The sequence below is a fragment of the Pseudopipra pipra genome, chromosome 17, assembly GCF_036250125.1.
Source record: "Pseudopipra pipra isolate bDixPip1 chromosome 17, bDixPip1.hap1, whole genome shotgun sequence".
In the NCBI taxonomy this organism is placed as follows: Eukaryota; Metazoa; Chordata; class Aves; order Passeriformes; family Pipridae; genus Pseudopipra; species Pseudopipra pipra.
In genome coordinates, this window is record NC_087565.1 from 3,594,445 (window position 1) to 3,614,528 (window position 20,084).

The 20,084-nt window shown below is 56.5% G+C and overlaps 1 protein-coding gene across 1 annotated transcript; it reads right to left on the reverse strand.

Annotated features, from left to right (window-relative positions):
- Nucleotides 1–121: 121 nt before the first annotated feature.
- On the reverse strand, nt 122–9,504 carry FKBP1A (FKBP prolyl isomerase 1A). Its single transcript, XM_064673876.1, has 5 exons — nt 9,278–9,504; nt 9,115–9,162; nt 3,044–3,156; nt 2,137–2,289; nt 122–1,137 (listed from the first exon to the last, which is right to left on the reverse strand). Exons 1-4 carry the CDS (start codon nt 9,399–9,401, stop codon nt 2,161–2,163), a joined length of 414 nt encoding a protein of 137 aa, XP_064529946.1. The 5' UTR covers nt 9,402–9,504; the 3' UTR covers nt 122–1,137; nt 2,137–2,160.
- Between the last annotated feature and the right edge of the window lie 10,580 nt (nt 9,505–20,084).

The following is a 20,084-nucleotide window of genomic DNA, read 5'->3' on the forward strand; positions in this document are numbered from 1 at the left end:
ACACAGCACCCACAGCACCCCGTGAGCCGGGCACAGCACCCACAGCACCCCACAAGCCCAGCCCAGCCCCTGCTGCGCTGAGCGAAAGACGGGCAAGGGAAAAACCTCCAGGACACAGAGCTGAGAAAAGCCAGCATAAAGCGTTTTTATTGCAATAATAAACTGGATACCTTTGTGCGGCGGAGAAGGAAGTGACTGGCAGGAATTTCTGTTATCAACGGACTGGGCAGAGCAGAGGAGGGGGCACGGGGGGGCAGCAATGTGTCCTGTGAGACCAGGCAAGCGGCGATGACCAGCATCAGGTGGCAGGAGAGAACGGGCAGGTGTGCTCAGAGCGGGGACAGCAGGGGCTGATGGTTCCTTTCCCAGGGGAGGGAGGGAGGACAGGGGCGTTTTTGTTGAGTTGAGCCTCCATCACCTCCCCTGCTAACAGCACCTTCCCTTTGTCCACTGTTTTCCTTTCTCTTTACAGAATGCTCCATGCTGTGGGATTTTCAGGGTGCGATGGAGCTCTGATGGAAACCCAACTCCCTAAATTCAAAAGTGGGTTGGGGGGAAGGCAGGCTCACCCCGTGGCAGGGTGAAGCAGGGGCAGAGCAGCCCCCCTTCCCCGATGCTGCTCCCTGCATGGAGAACAGGGAAAGGCCAGGCTGCTCCCTCGCTGTCCCATTCCAGGCAGAATTCCTATGAACAATCCTAGTGCTACCTTGCTCTCTGCATCCCTTTAGCCTCAACAGGCTCACTCTGCTATGGCTTTTGCAGCAGCAGCAATTTCTGGTTTGGAAACACCATAAATCTGCACCAAAACAAGTAACTAACAGGATTCCTTTTGTTCAAATTACTCCTATCTAAGGTCAACCCATCTGCGTGCTACTGGGAAAACGCAGTCTACACCTGGAACAAAAATAAGATTAAGAACTTGACCCAAAAAGAGTTGAGGTTTACGGCGTATAGTTTAAAAAGACATAAAAACACGATACGAGGAGGAAGAGTCAGACGCAAAGCTTAGTGACCAAAGGCATTCAATCAAGGTGTAAGGTTATACAATGAGTGTAGTGGACTATCAGGAAAAGCTCCGTACAAAGTCATGTGCACTCTTCTTGAAGTTGAGATTCTGGATTCCTCCATGTGCCAAACCTGCGGGGAGAGAGGAGAGGCAGCGTGACAGAGCCGCCCACCCGCCAAGGGAGCTCAGGGCACGGCAGCCTCAGCACAAACCACATCCGGCCTTTCAAGCAGAAGTCAGGCCCCAATTACAGGGGGAGCACAGCCCCATCCTGCCCCCACCATTGGGACCCTGCACCCCAGAGCACAGCCCCACAGAATCACAGAACGGTCTCAGCTGGAAGGGACATTAAAGCTCATCTCATTCCAACCCTTTGCCATGGCAGGGACACCTTCCATTAGATCAGGTGGCTCCAAGCCCCGCCCAACCCAGTCTTGAACACTTGCAGGGATGAGGCAGCCACAGCTTCTCTGGGCAACCTGTGCCAGGGCCTCACCACCCTCACAAGGAAGAATTTCTTCTTAATATCCAATCTAACCCCATCCTCTGTCAGTGAAGCCATTCCCCCTTGTCCTGTCATTCCAGGCCCTTGTCCAAAGTCCCTCTCCAGCTTTCTTGAAGCCCCTTTAGTTACTGGAAGGAGCTCTAAGGTCTCCTCAGAGCCCTCTCTTATCCAGGCTGAACAACCCCAGCTTTCCCATCCTGTTTCCATAGCAGAGGTGCTCCAGCTCTTGGGTCATAATCAAAGCCTGCTGTCCACACCATCAGCCTCAAGCATCATCAGCATGAGAGGCAGGAGGGGGAGCAGCAGCCAAGCCCCGTGGTGCAGCAACACAGCACATGGAACCTGAGGCACAGACAACCAGCACCACAACAAATCCATGGCATGAACCTGCCCTGCCAGGCTGGGAGATCACTGCAGTGATCTGATCCCCAGCTCACCAGACTCCCAAGAGCAACTTCTACCCACAGCCAGAAACCTGCCCCCTCCTTCTCATACTCCCCACTGCCACCCACTCCTCCTGCCTCTCACCCCCATCCCACCTCCCCACACTGTCCCAAGACCAAAGACAGGGGCCTTAAGCTGTCCCCAGTCCACACACTCCCTGCCAGCAGCTGCCCCTCCTTACCCGAGGACAGGGTGCTGGGGTGGGTCATTCCAATTTCATGAGCTCCACGTCAAAAATTAGAGTGGCGTTTGGCGGGATGATCCCTGGGTGGCCAGTGGAGCCATAGGCGTAATCTGGGGAGATGGTCATCTTTGCCCGCTGACCAACGCTCATCTGGGGCAGGGACAGAAACACAGGGATGTCAGGAGATGGGCACAGCCGCCAGGTGAGTGACAGGGGAGAGACAGGCCTGTCCCCACTGCTTTCCTTACATTGGGCAAGAGCAAGGCCCTGGGCTGAACAAACCAGAGGGGCAAGAGAGGAATGGGGAAAACATCAGAGGGGAAAGGCAAGCAGCATGGGCTGGAAAATGAGCAGAGCTTGAGATGTCCTTCACACAGGTGACAGCAGGGAATGCCAGGCAATTCCCTCCAGCCACTGTCACCCTTGTGCTCATGTCCCCAGCATGGCATGGAGCGGGTGCAGTCACACAGGCAGGAGCCAAAGCTGTGCTGTGCCCACCAGCCCTCCCTGGTGTGGGCTCACAGCCTGGAGCTGTGCCGTGCCCACCAGCCCTCCCTCTTTGTGGGCTTCACAGCCCTGGAGGCTGGAGCGCTCCCGCCGCGCTTGTTCGGAGCTGACTCAGTGGAGAAATGTCACCGCTGAGTCACCGACGTGCCGTAGGTGTTGCTGGGGCCCGGCCCGGCTCCATCCCTGCCAGCTGGCAGGTGGCAATGCAGAAGGTGATATTCACGCCCACACCTCCCAGCGCCGAGGGGGCGGAGGGGTGGAAATCTCAGGGGAATAGAATAAAATAATAAAACAGGGAATGAGCTGCACACAGCGATTCCTGCCCACGCTGCAGCTCCCGGCGCACGGCTCGGCACAGCCCGGCACGCGGATCGCGACTCTGAGGAGCTCCAGGCACCTGAGCGACTCCTTCCTCCCAGCCGCGGATCACCTCCTGCTTGCCCATCACAAACTTGAACGGCTTGTTCCTGTCGCGGGAGGAATCAAACTTCTTCCCATCCTCCAGCATACCTGGGGGGAGAGAGAGAGATGATGGTGACACAGGGACAGAGCCACGCGCGCCAGCGTGAACCTGCTGTGACCTGTGACAGTCACCCCTGGGACAGCTCACATGGCTCTGAGTCAAAGATGTGTCTCAGCTGAGCCTCCTTTTCCCTGGGAAACACCTGCACAGGGGTCCTGGAGGGGAAAGCCCCTGGGGCATCACCCAGCCCGGGGCATGGCAGGATGGCTCTTGGCTGTCTCGGCCCAAAGAGAAGTGGTCCTCTGGGCTGGGACCAAGGACTGATAAGGGGAGCAGATGAAGGGGGGGAAGAAAACCTTGCCCACCTCACAGCACCACTGCCAGCCATTTGTCAGGCAGCAGGATCCGGCCCGGCACTTCCTATCACACCGGCACACACCTCTCACTCCTTGCCAGGCTTCCACCTTTAGTCATCCAAAACGCTGATGATGCTCCAGTGCCCCATCTGGAGGCTTGGACTAGCCTCCAGCCCTCCCATGCCCAGCTGTGTCCTGCTGATCTGTGCCAAATCCCTCCCGGGCCCAGGAATGACAACGGGGAGAGGCAGCACCAAGTGCTGGATGCGTGTGCCTGGGGCAGCCCTCGTTCCCCAGCAAGGGCTGAGCCAGGCTGATATCCCCAGAGCTAAATATAACTCCCCAACATGAGCTAAGGAGGAATTTCCTCCCCTCCCTTGCTCCCTGCCTGACCTTCTTGGGGAATCTTGGAGCTGGCACTGCCTTATAGGAGCAGTAACTCCACTGGCCAGCTCCTATAAGGCAGCTCCAGCTCTGCATTAACACAGCCAGTGCCCTGCACAATAAACCCTGTATGATAAGAGCAATATTAAACTCTCTTCCAAATGCTTTTCACTTCTTCACTTCCTGAAACAGCCAAAAAAAACCTGTTTTCCTGGCTGGAAACTGCTCTGTAGCCTTGAAAAACCAAATTTTCCCAGGAAGGCCTAGAGCAGAATGACTTCCCTTTGCCAGGGCACATGGGCAAGGGAAAATGTGTCTGTGAAAAAGATGGGATGGGGGATCTTGGCCCCTGCTTGCACTGTTACCAGAGCAAATGGCATGCAGGGACCAGCAGCCACAGAGATGGGAGATGCCAAATGAAAAGAAGAGAACGGGAAAAAATACATCACTTTTGCAGGGGCAAAAAGCACCGAGACCTCTGGGCTGCAGGAAGCTTTCTCTCAGGGAGTAGAATTAAGCTTTTAATTTTACAAACAGCAAAAATCCCCCCTCCAAGATGTCAAGCGTCAGCTCAGCCAGTCACGCTGTAGCCCTGGACTTTGGAACAGTAAGTCTGGAGTTCTCTCACTTCCTCCTTCCAGGATAAACCTCTTGCCGCTGAACCTGCTTCCAGCCCCGTCTGGCACTGCTCCCTGCTCCCGTCCGCTGGCCTTCCTCCCGCCCGGCGGGGCCGCTGGCAGCAGGGACACGGGGCAGGCCGTGCCGGCTGGCACCGGCAGCGCTGCCTGGCTGAGCCCCGAGCTGACCCCGCCTCGGCTCCGAGCCCTCCAGCACTACAAGCTGGGGTGGCTGAGGAAGGATGGAAGTGGAAGCTCTCTGCCATCCCCCTCACTGGACCCCACCGAGGAAAACCCCAGGGGCTGTGCAGCACAATCCCCTGCTCGCCACAGCAAGCAGGGACCTCTGGGATTGCTCCTGGGGCATCCGCTGCCTGCAGAAGCACATCCCCTTTGGTGTCCCGAGCAGGGCGACGTAGAGGCACTATCAGCGGCCCAGGAGATGCGGCCAACTTTGCACAGGACTGGATGGCACTGCTCAACCCTGCTGCCAAGCTCACCTGACCCAGTCCAGCCTCGGGAAGTGTTTTGGGGCTGGCAGCACCCTGCCTGCAGAAGAGAGGGACTGACAGACTAAGCTGGTTGCAGTAGCCCAAGGGATTGATCATTCAGCTGCCCCCGGCCCAGGACAGAGGTCACACACAGCCCATCCCTGCTCCCCAGCATGGGGCTGCTGTGAGGCTGCCATGATCCCCCATTACGCCACCGGGGAAAACAAAGAGGCTCCAATGCTTCGGAGACAGCATCCTCATCTCAGGCACTTCCTCTGCCCACAAGCCTCCCGGGAGATTTCTCCAGCCCTGGACAAGTATGAGCAACCATTTCCTCATCTCTGCCATCCCTGAGCAAGGAGATAACGAGATCTTAAAGCTATTATGGAGGCAAAGCATCCTCTGGCAAAAGCAGCCACCCCACTAGAGCCCCAGGAGCAGCAGACAGTCCCTGGCACAGCTCTGTGCTTGCCACCACCAGTCCTGTGAGGGGAGCAGAGCTCATGGAAGTGGGTTACAGAGATCCACCTACCCTGGTTACCAGCCTGAAGGGCTTTGAGACTCAAGAAATCCCACCTGGGCTATACAGACCCTGGGAGGGTTCAGGGAACGACAGTGAGGAAGAGCACGGAGCCCTGCAGGGGCTGCAGCAGTCGTGGGATAGAGCAGGGGCTCTGGAGTGCAGCCCCAGCCCAGGACAGGCAGAGTGGCCGTGCCAGGTCTCTGCCACACTTGGCAGGCAGGAGCTGGGAGACGCCGGCTGCAACGTGCGACTTGGCTCCGGGCCCCCCTGGGCGGGCAGAGGCGGCGGAGAGCGGCGCTGGAGCAGGCAGAGTCAGCCCTGGGACAAACCTGCCGGGTCGGGTTTTGCTGGGGGTGCAGAGCCCCACCTGCACCTCCTCCATCCCCTCTAGGCTGCCAATCCTTGGCACAATCATCGCCCAGGGGCTCCCACGTGGAGCCAGCTTCCTGAGGAGAGGTAGGGAGAGACCAGAGCAGTGGTGCAGGCCTCCCTGCTCCAGCTGGGACAGGATGGAAAACCCTTCCCAGAAGCCCTGGGATACCCAGCATGCTCCAACCCCCCTCTGCTCAGGACCAGGATGCACAGCTGAGGTTCAATCCTGTCTCCACCAGTGCTCCCCATCACCCAGCCCACCCATTGCCACCCGCAGCTGGATGCAGAGGGGGTTTTGTCCACTGTTCTCATGGCCTGGCAGGAGAGACGACCCCAGTGCAGGCAGGGAAGGGGGTGCAGGAACTGCCACAAGTGTCACAACCCGCAAAATGACAGTCGGATGCCTTGGTAGGAAATGTCTCACAACCACAGGGTGTTCACTGAGCAGCAGGAGAGCATCAAGGGCAGCAGCACCCAGAGCAGTGGGAGAGCACCACCACCCCACAGGTGCTGGAGAGGATGGTTCCCTCGGTGCTACTTTGCTGGAGAAAGATAGTTTTCTCTAGTATCCCTCCCTGCTCCAAACCCCTCTCCTTCCAAGACTGCAGATGCTGAGTGCGCTCTGCCACTCAGGCAAAGCCCTTTGGCCAAGCCATGTCAGACTTGCTCCTGTCCTGGCACTGCCCAGCATGACCACGGCTCCCCATTTCCCATCCAGAAGCACGGTGGCATGCCCACATTCTCCCCATACTCTCTGCAGCCCCTGTGTGCTCAGACAGCAGGTCCCTCTGGCACCAGCACTGCCAGACCCCCCACTCTGCCCACTGCTCTGACCCAGGGGGCTCAGCTCTGCTGGCCCCCAAACCCACACCCCTTCCCCACCAACTCACTCCCACACCACCCTCCCATCCCATGCCAGTTGCTGCGAGCAATCCTGAACGTATCAGTGAACTTTATCCTTGATTTAGCTCCTTTAAGGGCCCTATGTAGCAGATTTCATATCGAAGGCTATTTAAGATGCCCCACGGTGTGAGCTCTCCACAAAAAGACCTGGGTCTTGGGATGGAGGAGGGGGAAAGGGTCAAATTCCCCCAGCTCCCCTCATACACCTCCACCTCTGCAATCCCAGCATAAGCAACTGGCATCTCTCAAGCAGAAGGCCCAGAGGATTCTTAGCTCTCCACCTCCTTCCCCAGCACTGCCCTCCCACACCAGGGATGTCTATCTGTCCATCCCTCATGCCTGGGATGCTCTCGGTGGGGCCAGGCCCCATGGAGCAGTAGTTGGGGCACAGGCAGAAGCAGCACCAGCCTCTGGCTGACTGAGCCAGCTCCTCACAGTCCCTCACCCTTGGATCACTGTTTTTTTCCCAAAAATGGTTTTTACCCAAATCACTGTGCATCCGTAACCCAGTGCAGGGAAAGCTGCCTCCTGCACACCACAGGCTGGATCTCCCCAGCACTGGAGCAAAGGGCAGCCGGGGACGGAGCCAACACAGGGCTCTGGAAGGAGCCTCGGAGCTCGGCACCTCCAGCACTGCACTCTGCCGCCATCCCTGATGCTGCTCTGCAACGGAGCTGGGAATCAAAGGTTTGTAAGGATTCCCGAGAGCCAAGCCCCGCTCCAGCCTCTGGCAGGGCTGGCTGCGGGAGCCATGCTGCCGACGCAGGGAAACGGCATCAGGGCCTGGAGGTGTTTGATTCCTGCTGCCTGCCGAGGCGGGTTGGCGGGGGGCAGGAGCCGCCTGCGGACGGAACGGGCGGGGGAGCGGGAAGGGGGGAATAAAGGACAAAAGGAGACAATAATAACAAACAAACAAAATAAAGGAAATTAGAGAACCGCTCCCAGGGGCGCAGTGGATCGCTGCTGCTGGGGAGCGCCTGTCGGGAGCAAGTCACCACGTAGCACTTTGCCTGAAGCACCATGACGTGGGGACTGGACGTCGGTGACCCCCCAGGCAGCTCTGCCAGGGTGGGGGGGACGGAGCTGGGGAGAGCGGCAGCGCCGCAGGAGGGGGGGAGTCAGCGCTGGGAGCCGAAGGGCTGGGAGCTGGGAGGGCTGGCAGGCGGCAGGACTGGCCCACCGGGAGCCACTTGACTGCCTGCCAGCCTCTCTTTGTTCTTCCACCGGCGGAGGAAACGGGGCGGCCGGGCAGACCAAGCTGCTTCCTCTCCCTGCTGACGAGGGAAGGGGAAAGAACGGGGGAGACGGAGGAGCAGCAGATGGGCTGGATGCCCGCCGAGCCCTCCCGGCAGGCTGGGCTATCCGGGCCCTGCACAGAGGGGCTCCCCAGCCCCCCACCGTGGCCAGGGAGGCGGAAAGGGGAATTGGTTATTAGCAAAAACAGTCACAAATGAGTCGTTGACTCGTTTTTACCCAACCTGATGAGCCAGAGCTGTACAAAAGGAGGCCGAGGGGGACAGCAGCTCCAGAAGTGACCCCCCAAAGCATTTTTTGGGGTCTCAAGGTTGTTTTCTTCCCGCCCCCCGAGCTTGCAGAAGGCTGCTGGAGAACACCGAATGGAACATGACCCTCTCTGGCTTTGGGGAAGCCCCTCATCGAAGCACTGCCCCGACCCCTAAACAGTGCCTTGGTTACCCACACTGGGGTTGCCCCAGAAAAGCCCAGAATTTGGGTCTGCATCTGCCCCACAGGCACCCCTAGTGTCGCCCCACAAGGGAGAAGGGGTTGGGGCAGTAGTGGGGAGGAGGATTGCATCCCTACAGGGAGCTCTGGCAGGGGGGTCCTGCTCCCAGGCAGCGGACCCTGAAACGCCTCGGGGATGACTCGTGGAGCCCGTGGGGGCTCTGGGCTCCACAGCCCGCAGGCCTCGGCTGCCCTGGAACCCCCAGAGACGCGCTGGGCTCTGCCCTGGGTGCCCCTTCCTGTCCCCCGGGGACCCCCCGAGCTGTTCTCCCGGTGCACCCCCAAAAACAAGGCGAGATGCGTGCGGGAAAAGGCTCTCCATGGATGAGGCTGCGGGAGAGACGGGGACAACGGGGCCTCCCCACGGCCACGGGGCACCGACAGGACCCCCCATCCCGTCCCCGCACCGCCCCCGGGAGAGCCGCCCGTGGTGGCCCGGACCCCCCCGGTTCCCCCGGGGAGCGCCACGGCCCATCCCGGCCGCCGGGCCCGGGGTCCCCGCAGGCAGCCGGCGGCGGGCGGTGGGGAGCGGCAGTCCCCGCTCCCTCGGTGCCCCGGCCGGGCAGACCCACCCTCCCCTCCGCTGCCGGTGCCGGCGGGGCCGCCCCGCACTCACCCGTGTAGTGCACCACGCAGGTCTGGCCGCGCTTGGGGAACGTCCGCCCTGCGGGGAGACACGCACCGTCACCCCGCGGCACCGGGACCCGCACCGGGACCCGCGGGGAGAGCAGGGACAAGGGATGGGGGGTGTGGGGGAAGAGGGCACGGCCGCGGCTCACCGTCGCCGGGGGCGATGGTCTCCACATGCACGCCCATGCCGGTGCCGGTGCCGCTCGCACCCGCAGCGCCCGCAGCCCGAGGGAGGAGGGGCCGCGTGTGCGCAGCCGCGACGGTCAGCGCCATAAAGCCCGCCCGCCCCGCCAGGGAACTCGCCCGTCACCGCCATCCAGCCCACCCATCACCACCACAGAGCCCGCCCGTCACCTCCATCCAGCCCACCCACCACCGCCACAGAACCCGCCCGTCACCGCCATGCGGCCCTCCCGCCCCGCCAGGGAGCGGTCCCGCCCCGGCCGCCGCCATCTTCCGCCCCCCCCCCCGCCCCGCCGCCATCTCGGCTCCACGCGGTTGCCGGGGAAACGCGGGCCGGCCGTGAGGGACCCCCGGGCTCGGGCCCCTGTGGGCTGTGCCCGTGTATGGCCATGCCTGGGCCCGAGGTGTGTGGCCCAGCACAGAATCACAGAATTAATTAGGCTGGAAAAGACCTCTTCGAGGTCATCGAGTCCAACCGGTGACCAAACACCACCGTGTCAACCAGACCATGACACCGAGTGCCGCGTTCCAGGCTGCCCTTGAGCATTCTAGCGGCAGTGACTCCACCACCTCCATGGGCAACCCATTCCAGTATCTAATCTCCCTTTCTGTGAAGGAATTCCTCCTGATGTCCAACCCAAACCTCCCCCGGTGCATCTTAGAATCATAGAATGATAGAATCAACTGGGTTGGAAAAGACCCCCGAGATCATCAAGTCCAACCCTTGATCCAACACCGCCGTGGTTACCAGACCATGGCACTAAGTGCCACATCCTGTCTCATCTTAAAAACCTCCATGGACGGTGAATTCACCACCTCCCTGGGCAGCCCATTCCAATGTCTTAAGACTTTGTCCTCTTGTCCTATTGCTTGTTACGTGTGAGAAGAGCCCGACCCCCACCGGGCTACACCCTCCTTTCTGGGAGTTGTAGAGAGCAAGAAGGTCCCCCTGAGCCTCCTTTTCTCCAGGTTGAGCCCCCACAGCTCCCCCAGCAGCTCCTCATCACACTTGTGCTCCAGACCCTTCTCCATCTCCATTGCCCATCTCTGGACTTGCTCCAGCACCTCAATGTCCTCCTTGCAGTGAGGAGCCCAGAACTGGACGCAGTCAAGACCACAGTGCAGCCTCGTTGCTGCTCAGGAACCCCAATGGCAATGGCCAACAGCATCCTGGCTTGTGCCCACCATCGTGTGACCAGCAGGACCAGGGCAGTGACTGTCCACCTCTGCTGGGCACTGCTGAGGCACCTCAAATCCTGGAGTCAGTTTTGGGCCCCTCACAGCAACAAAGATATTAAGGTGCTGGAATGTGTCCAGAGAAAGGCAGTGGAGCTAGGGAAGGGGCTGGATCACAGGGAACAGCTGAGGGAGCTGGGGGGGGCTCAGTTTGGGAAAAAAGGAGGTGCGGGGGGACCTTCTCTCTCTCTCCAGCTCCTTGACAGGAGATTGTAGTGAGGTGGGGGTGAGGCTCTTCCCCCAGGCAACAAGTAACAGGGCAAGAGAAAATGCCTCAAGTTGCACCAGGGGAGGTTTCGGTTGGGTATTGGAGAAAATTTGTTCACCAGAATGGTGCTCAGGAATTAGAACAGGCTGGCCAGGGCAGTGGTGAAGTCACCGTCCCTGGAGCAATTTAGGACACGCATGGATGTGGCACCTGGGGACACGGTTTAGTGGTGGCCTTGGCTGTGCCAGGGGAACGGTTGGATTCAATGATCTTAAATGTCTTTTCTGATTAAAATGATTCTGTGATTAATGCTGCTCCCTGTGCTGCTCCCCACTGTGCAGATAGGGCAGGGGCAGGCTCAGAAGAAGACACACAGGTTTGAACAATCTAACACTCAAAAGGACTTTTTTTTTTTTTCTGGGAAAAGCAGCAACTATTTTCTTTTTTGGTCAAAAAAAGAATCACTCCAAGCACAGGATTTTTGCCTCAAAGTGTCCTATTTCTTTACTTCAAGGAGATGAACTTGAGCCTCCACAAGGGAACAGAGAAGTTCCAAGGACAGCCAAGAGACTAATAAAAAGCCAGGATTCTCAGCAAGTGCATTAAAATGGGACACAAGAGGAGGAGACTTAAAATAACAGATAATAGCATGAAGCAAGTTTTAATTGCTTCTGTTCCTTGCATCTTTTAAATACTGAACTACCAAGGGGGTTTTTTTCTTGTTTGATCCATAGTATTATGTTTTACGTTAAAGCTCCAGCACATTGATGATTCCTGTGGTCCCTGACTTTCCACATCAGCAGGGTGGATGTGTGAGGCCCTGAGTCAAGGTGAAAAACAACAGGGTAGAAAAAGGGGCACATTCTCATCCCTCCTGATTCATACTGTCTCTGTGGAGAGCTGGGCCTGCTTTCCTTACAAGAACCACTGATAAACAAGGATCTGAAAGGGGAAAATGCTGCTGGATGTAAGCCCATGCTGAAGCCCTCACCTCACTGGTGCAGGCACGCTTGCACACGTCAGACACAGCAGCTCTTGCTCTGGGTGGGGTATTTTGTTGGTTTTTTTTTTAACTTCCTGGCATAACCTGCTCATCTTACCAGCAGCAAGGGCATTGCAACAAGCAGTGCTTCAACAGAGGTAAGGAGCTCAGCCAGGGTTGATCACCCCTCACTGCTCATGGTCCAGCAGACAGACGCAGGACAGGTTCAGGTCAAATTCTGGTGCCTAAACTCTGGAGAAAACACAAAGACTTGAAAACTAGTGAATTCTGCCCAAACCGCTCCCTGCCCTCTGGATCACCCGCTGGCAGAACTCACAAAGTAAGAAATGCCAAGAGTGACCATTCAGATCTAATGCTGTAAAAAATAAAAGGAACATTATTTGAGCTACAGAAGCACCACCCCGGGCAGCAGTGGGCTGGCAGGCACCACACACACCAGCAGCTGAGGATCTGCTGGAGGGCAGGACGGCTCCACAGGGGGATCTGAGCAGGCTGGATTGATGGGACAAGACCAGTGGTATGAGGTTCAATAAGGCCAAGTGCCAGGTCCTGCTCTTAGGTCACAGCAATCCCATGGCGTGCTCCAGGCTTGGGCAGAGAGGCTGGAAATCTGCTTGTCAGAAAAGAACCTGGGGGTGCTGGTCAACAGCAGTTGAACATGAGCCAGCAGATGCCCAGGTGGGCAAGAAGGCCAATGGCACCTGGCTTGGGTCAGCAGTAGTGTGGCCAGCAGGACCAGGGCAGTGACCGTGCCCCTGAGCTGTTCCTAAATCAGAGGCAGCCAGGCTGGAAGCGAGGCAGTGACGGAGTGCAGCACATTCCAACACCTGGCCGGGCTGAGCCAAGTGATCCCAAAGAAGAGCCTTCACCCTCCAGAAAACAAAACAAAACAAAAACAAAACAAGCAAACAACCAAACCAAAACAAAACAAAAAAGAAAAATGAGATTCTTTGTGCATCTGAGCAATGGTTCTGAACCCAGGCTGCTGCAACCATCCTGATACCACTCTAAAACACCGTCCCTCCGTTGATCACAGCATTGCACCATGAGACTTAAGGCTTTGCATTAATTCATCTCACAACTGGGGAGCAATTTGCTCAAATCCTGCCAGTGTGCACCAGACTGGAGAGCTGCAAGGTCAGCCTACGGTCAGATCCAGCACCAGCCCTAAAAATAACCAGCCTCCCTCTCTGCCTCTGCATGAGGCTGAACCCAGCCCAGCTGTACAGCCCCGGGATGGCTGATTTCCCCCTCTCCCCCTGCTGCCCCCTCACTGTTGCCAGGAGAAATGTGGGGGTGCCAGCATCTCTTGAAGATGCTGCTGCAGGAGATTTAGCTACAGGCTACGATTTAAAAGCAGCTCAGTACTTCTTGGCATTCATTTGACACTTCTGCCATAACCTCCCAACCTGGCAAAAACCAGGACAAGCTGCCAGACCCACCCCAACTGCCTGACCAGAGGCAGCACAGCCCATTCTCGTGGGAGAAGCTCCTGTTTTCCCAGAAGTGACTCAGGTGACATGGCCCAGGCAGGTGGACAGAGCTGGCTCCCACCCCCCTGCTACCAGTTGTTGTTTCTGCTTGAAACCACCACTGGCTTCAACTTCAGCCTTGTTCAAAGAAATTCTAAACCTTTCCCCATGAAAGGGCACTCTGAGCACAAAGAAATCCACTATCTCTGCAGCATTTTCCCTAAAAACTGGTCAAAAATAGTTTCCTCTCAAATACAACCCTTGTGTTTGCTGTGCATGTGTTCCCACCAGCTTAAGTGACACCTCCACACCCTGGTGTGTCAGTGCTGTTCCAGGGCTGGTGGGGGCCCTTCCTCCCAGCACTGCAGTCTCTCCCAGAAGGAAAGCATGGATCTGCCTTGTCCAAATCTGTCAGGACCTGCTGGGCCAAGCCCTGGAAAAAGCTCTGGTGAGGTGGCAGAGCTGGGGCTGTAGCAGGACCCCCTCCCTGTGCCTGCCAGCCAGGAGAGGGAGGGGGTCAGGATACAAACCAGGCCTTTGGGACAGGGAATGGGAAACAACAGGAAGCAACGACTTTCCCCGACAGCAGCACATCCTGACAGCGCAGCAAATCCACGTCCTGCACAGTGAACTCACCCTCTTCAGCCCGGATTCATTCCCAGCTGCCACACTCCACCTGATGTGGGTTAAAAGGAACACAAGCATTTGTGAAACCTGGTGAGAAGCCAGACAAGGGTAGGACAAGGAGAAATGGCTTTAAACTGGATCCACCCCTTGCTGCTCCCCAGCTAGAGGTCTCCCAGGCTCCACTCCAGGTCCCTTCCTGGAGAGGCTGGAACTCCCCAGCTGGCTGTGCCCCCGTCCCTTGCAGCACAGGATGGTGTGTAAAGACAGTCAGCCCCAGGCACCATGTTCCTTACAGTCCTGCAAGTCTGGAAGAAGCAGTACCTGAACAGGTGCCACAGGAATTTCAGGGAGACGGGGGTGGGACCACGTCACAGTGTAGCCAAGCACCCTGGATGGCGTGGAGCTTGCAGCCATGGGGAGGAAGCAGAGCTGGCCAGATGCAGCCCTCAGATAAGGTGGTCACACTGCTCCTTGCACAAGCCAAGCTACACAGCACAGCCAAACCCTGGCCTCCAAACCACAGCCTAGCTGCTGCGAGATCAAGATCTACGAGAGGAGGCACTAACATTTGAGAGAAAAGGTAGTGTCCAAGCTGACAACATCTTGCTTAACTTCTTCAAGCCCTTGCCCTGCAGCAGGACCCTGGGGCAGCAATAACCCTCTACATGTGAGATCTGCCCGTGGTTAGAGCCTGGTGAAGAGCTGCTGGCACAGCTGACTGCCAAACTCTGTATGTGCCACCTCACTGGCCTCTCGGAGCACTGAACCCCTCACAAACCTTACCTTCCAGCAGGGCATCCCAGCTGCCTCCTTGTGCCACCACTCAAGGAATTTGAGCCCAGCAAAGACCCTCCTGAGGCTCCATCATGGACACTCACCATGGGACCAGCTTGCTGTATTTTCTCCTTGGGCTCTTGCTGACCAGGAAGCCAATAACAGGGTCAGTAACTGCATCCAAGGCTCTTCCAAGGAAAATTATCAAAGAGGCATGGAATGGCTCCAGCCAGGGGAGAAAGGGAAATCACAGCTTGAAAGGAAATTCTAACAAAACGCTGTGAAGCAGCAGCATGATGCAACTCACTCCAGCCAGCATTTCATCTGCATTCCCTGGAGATCCCTCCAAGTGTTGAAATGGCCCAGAAACATCTCCACCACCAATGTTTACATCATGTGATTTTGGTCCAGTTTGAATGTCTATTTCCAATAAGCATTCCAAGGGCTTTGAAACACCCACCAAACTCTACCCTTGCCCCAGACTGCTGAGCCCCTTCGCAGATACTCCCATCTCACATGGCCACTCACCTGCGCAACATCCAACAGGAAGATTTGGAGGAAAAACCCCAGGGTGTTGCCTGTCATCTGGTAGGGAATGCCCCAGCAGCAGAGCAAACCTCTGTGCAGAGAGCAGCCCTGGCTTCTCCTGCAGCTGAAACTCCAGGGAATCATCCAACCTGAGAAATGATATGAACCTCTGACTGACAGCTAAACCCCATCTGCTGCTTATCCCTGATTTAAACTCTGAGTCATGTCATAACTCCCCACGACAAACACACCTGTCATTGGCTGGACGTTGCTCCACCTGACACCCACAAACAAGGTGGTCACGACAGTTGAGGTGCTGTGGGGTGCTTCCCCAGCTGTTGGCAATCCCGGTGGTTCAGGGTGCAGTGCTTCCCTCCCTCAGGCTCTGCCTGGATCCCCAGGTCCTGCTCAGTGGTGTTCCATGATCATAAGCCCGTGGGATCTCTTGCAGAGTGGCTCCAAGGGGCCAGGTGGGCCAGCAGCCTCTCTTCCTGCTCCAGCCCACCATCTGTGGGTGGTGAGGCCCTGGCACAGGTTGCCCAGGGAAGCTGAGGCTGCCCCATCCCTGGAAGTGTCCAAGGCCAGGTTGGCCAGGGCTTGGAACAACCTGGTCTGGTGGAAGGTGTCCCTGCACATGGCAGAGGGATTGGAACAAGAAAAGCTTTAAGATCCCTTCCAACCCAAACCATTCTGTGATTCCATGATCCCACACCCACTCCTCCACCAGCCAAAGCCCCAAGGCAAGTGCTGATCAGTGAGCATCTGTCTCATTTGCTCCTCTTAGGCTTGTCACCAAGGTCACACCCCTGGTGTTTCTCCTATTCTCCTCAAGGCATGTTTGCAGGAGATGAGAGGCTGCTAATGCATGAGACACAGATCTAACTGAGGCACAGTGCTCTGCTGAGCTGCTCTAACACTGTCCTTTTCCCATTCTACTGAGCCACAATCCAGCGCTTCAAGTTCTGTAACATTAAAAAGTACAAATTGCATCCGGCTTAAAGTGACTGTAATGGAGACAGTGAGGAGAGAGACTGCAAAGGCCAGAGCCCAGGGGATTTCTATAGATCAGCAGGGGAGGCACAAGGAACGTTTCAGTGTGCAGGAAAAGGGCTGATGGCAAAGCCTCTGTTTTATTTGGATGTGGTTTGCTTTAGTAAACACCACACCAAGCCTCAAGTATCTGGCAAGTTCCCAGAAGCAACCTACAGCACTGACTTCCCCACAGCCCCAAAACGAACTTGCTGTCTAGCATGATACACCTCAGCATCAGACAAGACCAGGAGTATCCTGAGGGATACAGGGTGAGGCCACAGAGAGAGTGGACAGCCCGTCCAGGCTCAGCTTTCCACTGGAACAGCATGTGGCCTTGGCTGACACTCTCCTACGAGCAGACTTGTCCTGAGGCCATTCTGTGAGGACAGGGCAACCAGTGGTGGGGTCACAGTGCAGATCAGGGCTGACCTTCTCTCTTAGCACAGCTTGCCCTGGATGATGCTTAGGGCTAACAGGCTCATCAGCATCTTGGGTTCCCAGTCACACCACATATCAACTTTCCCAATTCCCAAGCAGCTCCAGTGCAGCTCAGAGCACAGCAGATGGGCTCTGTCCTGCACCCAAAAAATCCACTGCCTCTCTGGAAAAACATGGAAGGCTCCCTTGCCCAGCAGGGCAGATGGCTATCCCAGGCACCTGGTCCAGACAGGACTGTAAAGGACTGTGAGCTCTTCCAGAAGAGCCCTGCAGAGAGCAAAGAGGGATGAACACTTGGCACGGGGCAGCTGCGTGAGAGGCTGGATGGAGGAACAGGCTGCAGTGTCACATGGACAGCTGGGGAACCAGGAAATCAAGTCAAGAAATGCCTCACATTGCCACTTGCCCTCATCTCTGGTGGGGTGAGGGGGCAATCTGGCAGTTCCCCAGCCTATCTGGACTGGGGATAGCTCACTGTGCCGTCAACACTAGTCAAGGTGACAGCTACCCTGGAGGGATGACAGACCTTCATTGTAATGGTACTAGGGAGCCGCATACAAAATCGTGGGCACAATCCCAAAAAGCAGCATTCCAGAAGGCACTGAGTGAGTGTCCCTCACGCAGTGATTAGCAATAACTCCTCCACAGCCCATGCCACGGAAAAAGCACTGACGCTGCCATGCCCACCAGGTTGGAGGGTCCAGCTTCTCTCTGCACACCCAGAAGAGCAGAGCACCTACTTTCCCCGTGCCAGCTAAGCTCAGCAGCCTGATCCTGCCTCTCAGCTTCTGGTCTCAGTTTGCTTTTTGCCTTTTACAGCACAGCGAGGGTCAGGTCCCTTGTATTCCAAATTGCAGGCATTCAGTCTAAAAAGCTTTGTCCCACGGGGATGGCTGAGGCATTAGGCTTGCACCACCGAGAAGCACTTACTCACACAACATCTTATTTCCACAGCAGTTCTGTTTCTAAAATTACAAAGGCATTTCTCTGGGCTGTACGGTTTTGTGGTAGCTTTTGTTCCCTTGATGCTCTCAGCAGGTAGGACAGCGCTCTGCACGGCTCTGCCCCTTTCACTTGAAAGTCAGCACCAACCCCACAACGGCAGAGCCTTTCTTTAACAATGTGTTCTCGAGCCTGAGTCATAAACACTTCAAACCACCCCCACAGCCTGCGGCTCGAGCCGGGCAGGCTCCGCGTGGGTGAGCGCGCTCGCGAGGGTGAGCTGCACGTGTGAAACTGCGCTTCTGCATGTGAGAAAGCAGCACCCTGGGACACTGATCTTACCTCTCTGCAGACCGCTCTCCCCTGTCGGAGAGCCCCTTGGGTCGGCCTGTGCAGCTCAGTGTCTTTGTCACCGCTCAGAAGTGTGACAGCAGACGTGACCATGTCCTGCAGCAGCACGTGGCAGGGAAGCAGAGCCTTCCTCACCCAGGGTGAGGAAGATGTTGCCTTTGCACATCAAGGAGTGTACTGGAGATATGAGTAGATCAGAGCTGGCTGGAGATTTGACAAGTGAAGGTACAACACCTGCAGGGCCCCAGGAGGAGCTGAGGGAGGGAACGTGACCTGCCCTGCAAGACCCTGTCAGAGCTCACAGGGCAGCAAGTACTTGGGGCAGTAGCTCCCAGGCTTTCTACAGTCAAGTGGAGAATCCGCTGCTCTTCAAAGGTCAAGCTGTGTCCAGTGTTTCTTCCCCAGCCCACACTGCTCCCACAGTGAGATCTTATGGATGTGGGGAAGAAGTCCTTTGCCTGAGCTCCAGAGCACTACAGGAGCACATTGGAGCTACTCCAGGACTCCTGTCTCAGCACCAGCAACCACCAGCTGCAAAGGCAGACAAAGTGGCAGGAGCAGGTAGGCAGAGGGCAGCAGGAACAAGCAGGTTCTTACCCCAGCTCACTCCCCAACACAGCCTCTCTCTCTGAAGGCAGTCCAGGAAGGCCCAGAACCCCACTCTGGCTCCTTCCTCACAGAATCACAGAATGTTTTGGGGTGGAAGAGACCTTAAAGACCATCTTGTTCCAATCCCCCTGCCATAGGTAGGGACACCTTCCACTATCCCAGGTTGTTCCAAGCCCTGTCCAACCTGGCCTTGGACACTTCCAGGGATGGGGCAGCCACAGCTTCTCTGGGCAACCTGTGCCAGGGCCCCACTACCCTCACAGGGAAGAATTTCTTCCCAATATCTCCGTACTGAAGCCATTCCCCCTTGTCCTGTCACTCCAGGCCCTTGTCCAAAGTCCCTCTCCAGCTCTCTTGGAACCCCTTTAGGCACTGGAAGGGGCTCTAAGGTCTCCCTGGAGCCTTCTCTTCTCTCCCAGCTCTGTCAGCCCATTAGTATATTCAGGGCTGTGGAAACCCCCTGCCCTTTGCTGTTCTCTGTCCTTAGGAAGTGTGAGGTGTTGGCACTGCCCTTGCCTAGGACAACATCAGTGAGCATAGGAGGTGTGGGATACAATTTCCTTTATTAAGCCAGATCTGCAATTACCAGCCTCGTTCAGTCTGTGAGCTCCTGAGGGATCTCGACAATGCAGACCCCACATGGTACATTTCAGCCTGGTGACAAGAAATGTGCTTTTCAGTCCCCTTTCACAGACCCTTCATAGCCCAGAGCACCCAGCAGTCTCAGCATCACAAACCAAGAATTACTCCTGCATGAAGGGCGGTGGGAGCCCAGTTCCTTGGCGCTGGCAGTGTGGGAGCAGCAGCGTTCCCAAGGCAGCAGCACTCACAGCTCGCAGCCAGCACTGCTATGAACGCTGGGCTAAGCAAAGCAGAGGGAGAAATCGGATTCAGAGGACAGAAAGCACAGGAAAAGGCTGGCAGGGAGTGATGGCACCATCGCTCTGCCCGCTAATGATCCATTTGGCACGTCTGGTCCCATTGGGCAGCTCTTTAAAAGCAGATCCTGCCTCGATCTCTGACTTATCTGCAGCAGCCAGGGCACAAGAGGAGAGGCAAAACCCTCTCCTTGCTCCCACTGGGAATGTTAAATCTGTGTTAGTGTCTCTGTACCACCCCTATACCCAAGGTGAAGTGAGCACCCTTTCTGCAAAGTTCATCACAATGTGTCATCTTCAGCTCAGCCCTGCCTTGTCCAGTGGGGGTTAATCTAAACCACCCAAATTTCCCCGTCTGAGTCAGAACTTGGTTAATAAGCCACAGTGCAACTGAGTCAGTGGCATCTCTCCTCACTGCTGTTTTACTGACATCCCAGATAACAAATATCACTCATGCTGGACCACAGGCAGTGCAGTGGGATCCAGCATATCTAGGCATAGACATCCATAAGAAAGCAAAATACATCTCTCCCCACCCAAGGGGAAAGGGCAAACTCAAAAGGAAATATCAAATCCTGATTTATTTTTTTTTCCTAAACTGTTTTGTAGCCACTCACCACACAATTACATTTGGACTGACACAAGGTACTTTGGAAATTGTACTCAGCACTTAAT

Bases quoted from the DNA above. Each gene is read 5' to 3' on its own strand.
- FKBP1A (XM_064673876.1), bottom strand. From the start codon at position 9,401: ATGGCGCTGACCGTCGCGGCTGCGCACACGCGGCCCCTCCTCCCTCGG. The intron at 9,163-9,277 runs GTGAGCCGCGGC...GTCTCCCCGCAG, and splicing joins GACCATCGCCCCCGGCGACG to GGCGGACGTTCCCCAAGCGC. The intron at 3,157-9,114 runs GTGAGTGCGGGG...CTCTCCCCCCAG, and splicing joins CTGCGTGGTGCACTACACGG to GTATGCTGGAGGATGGGAAG.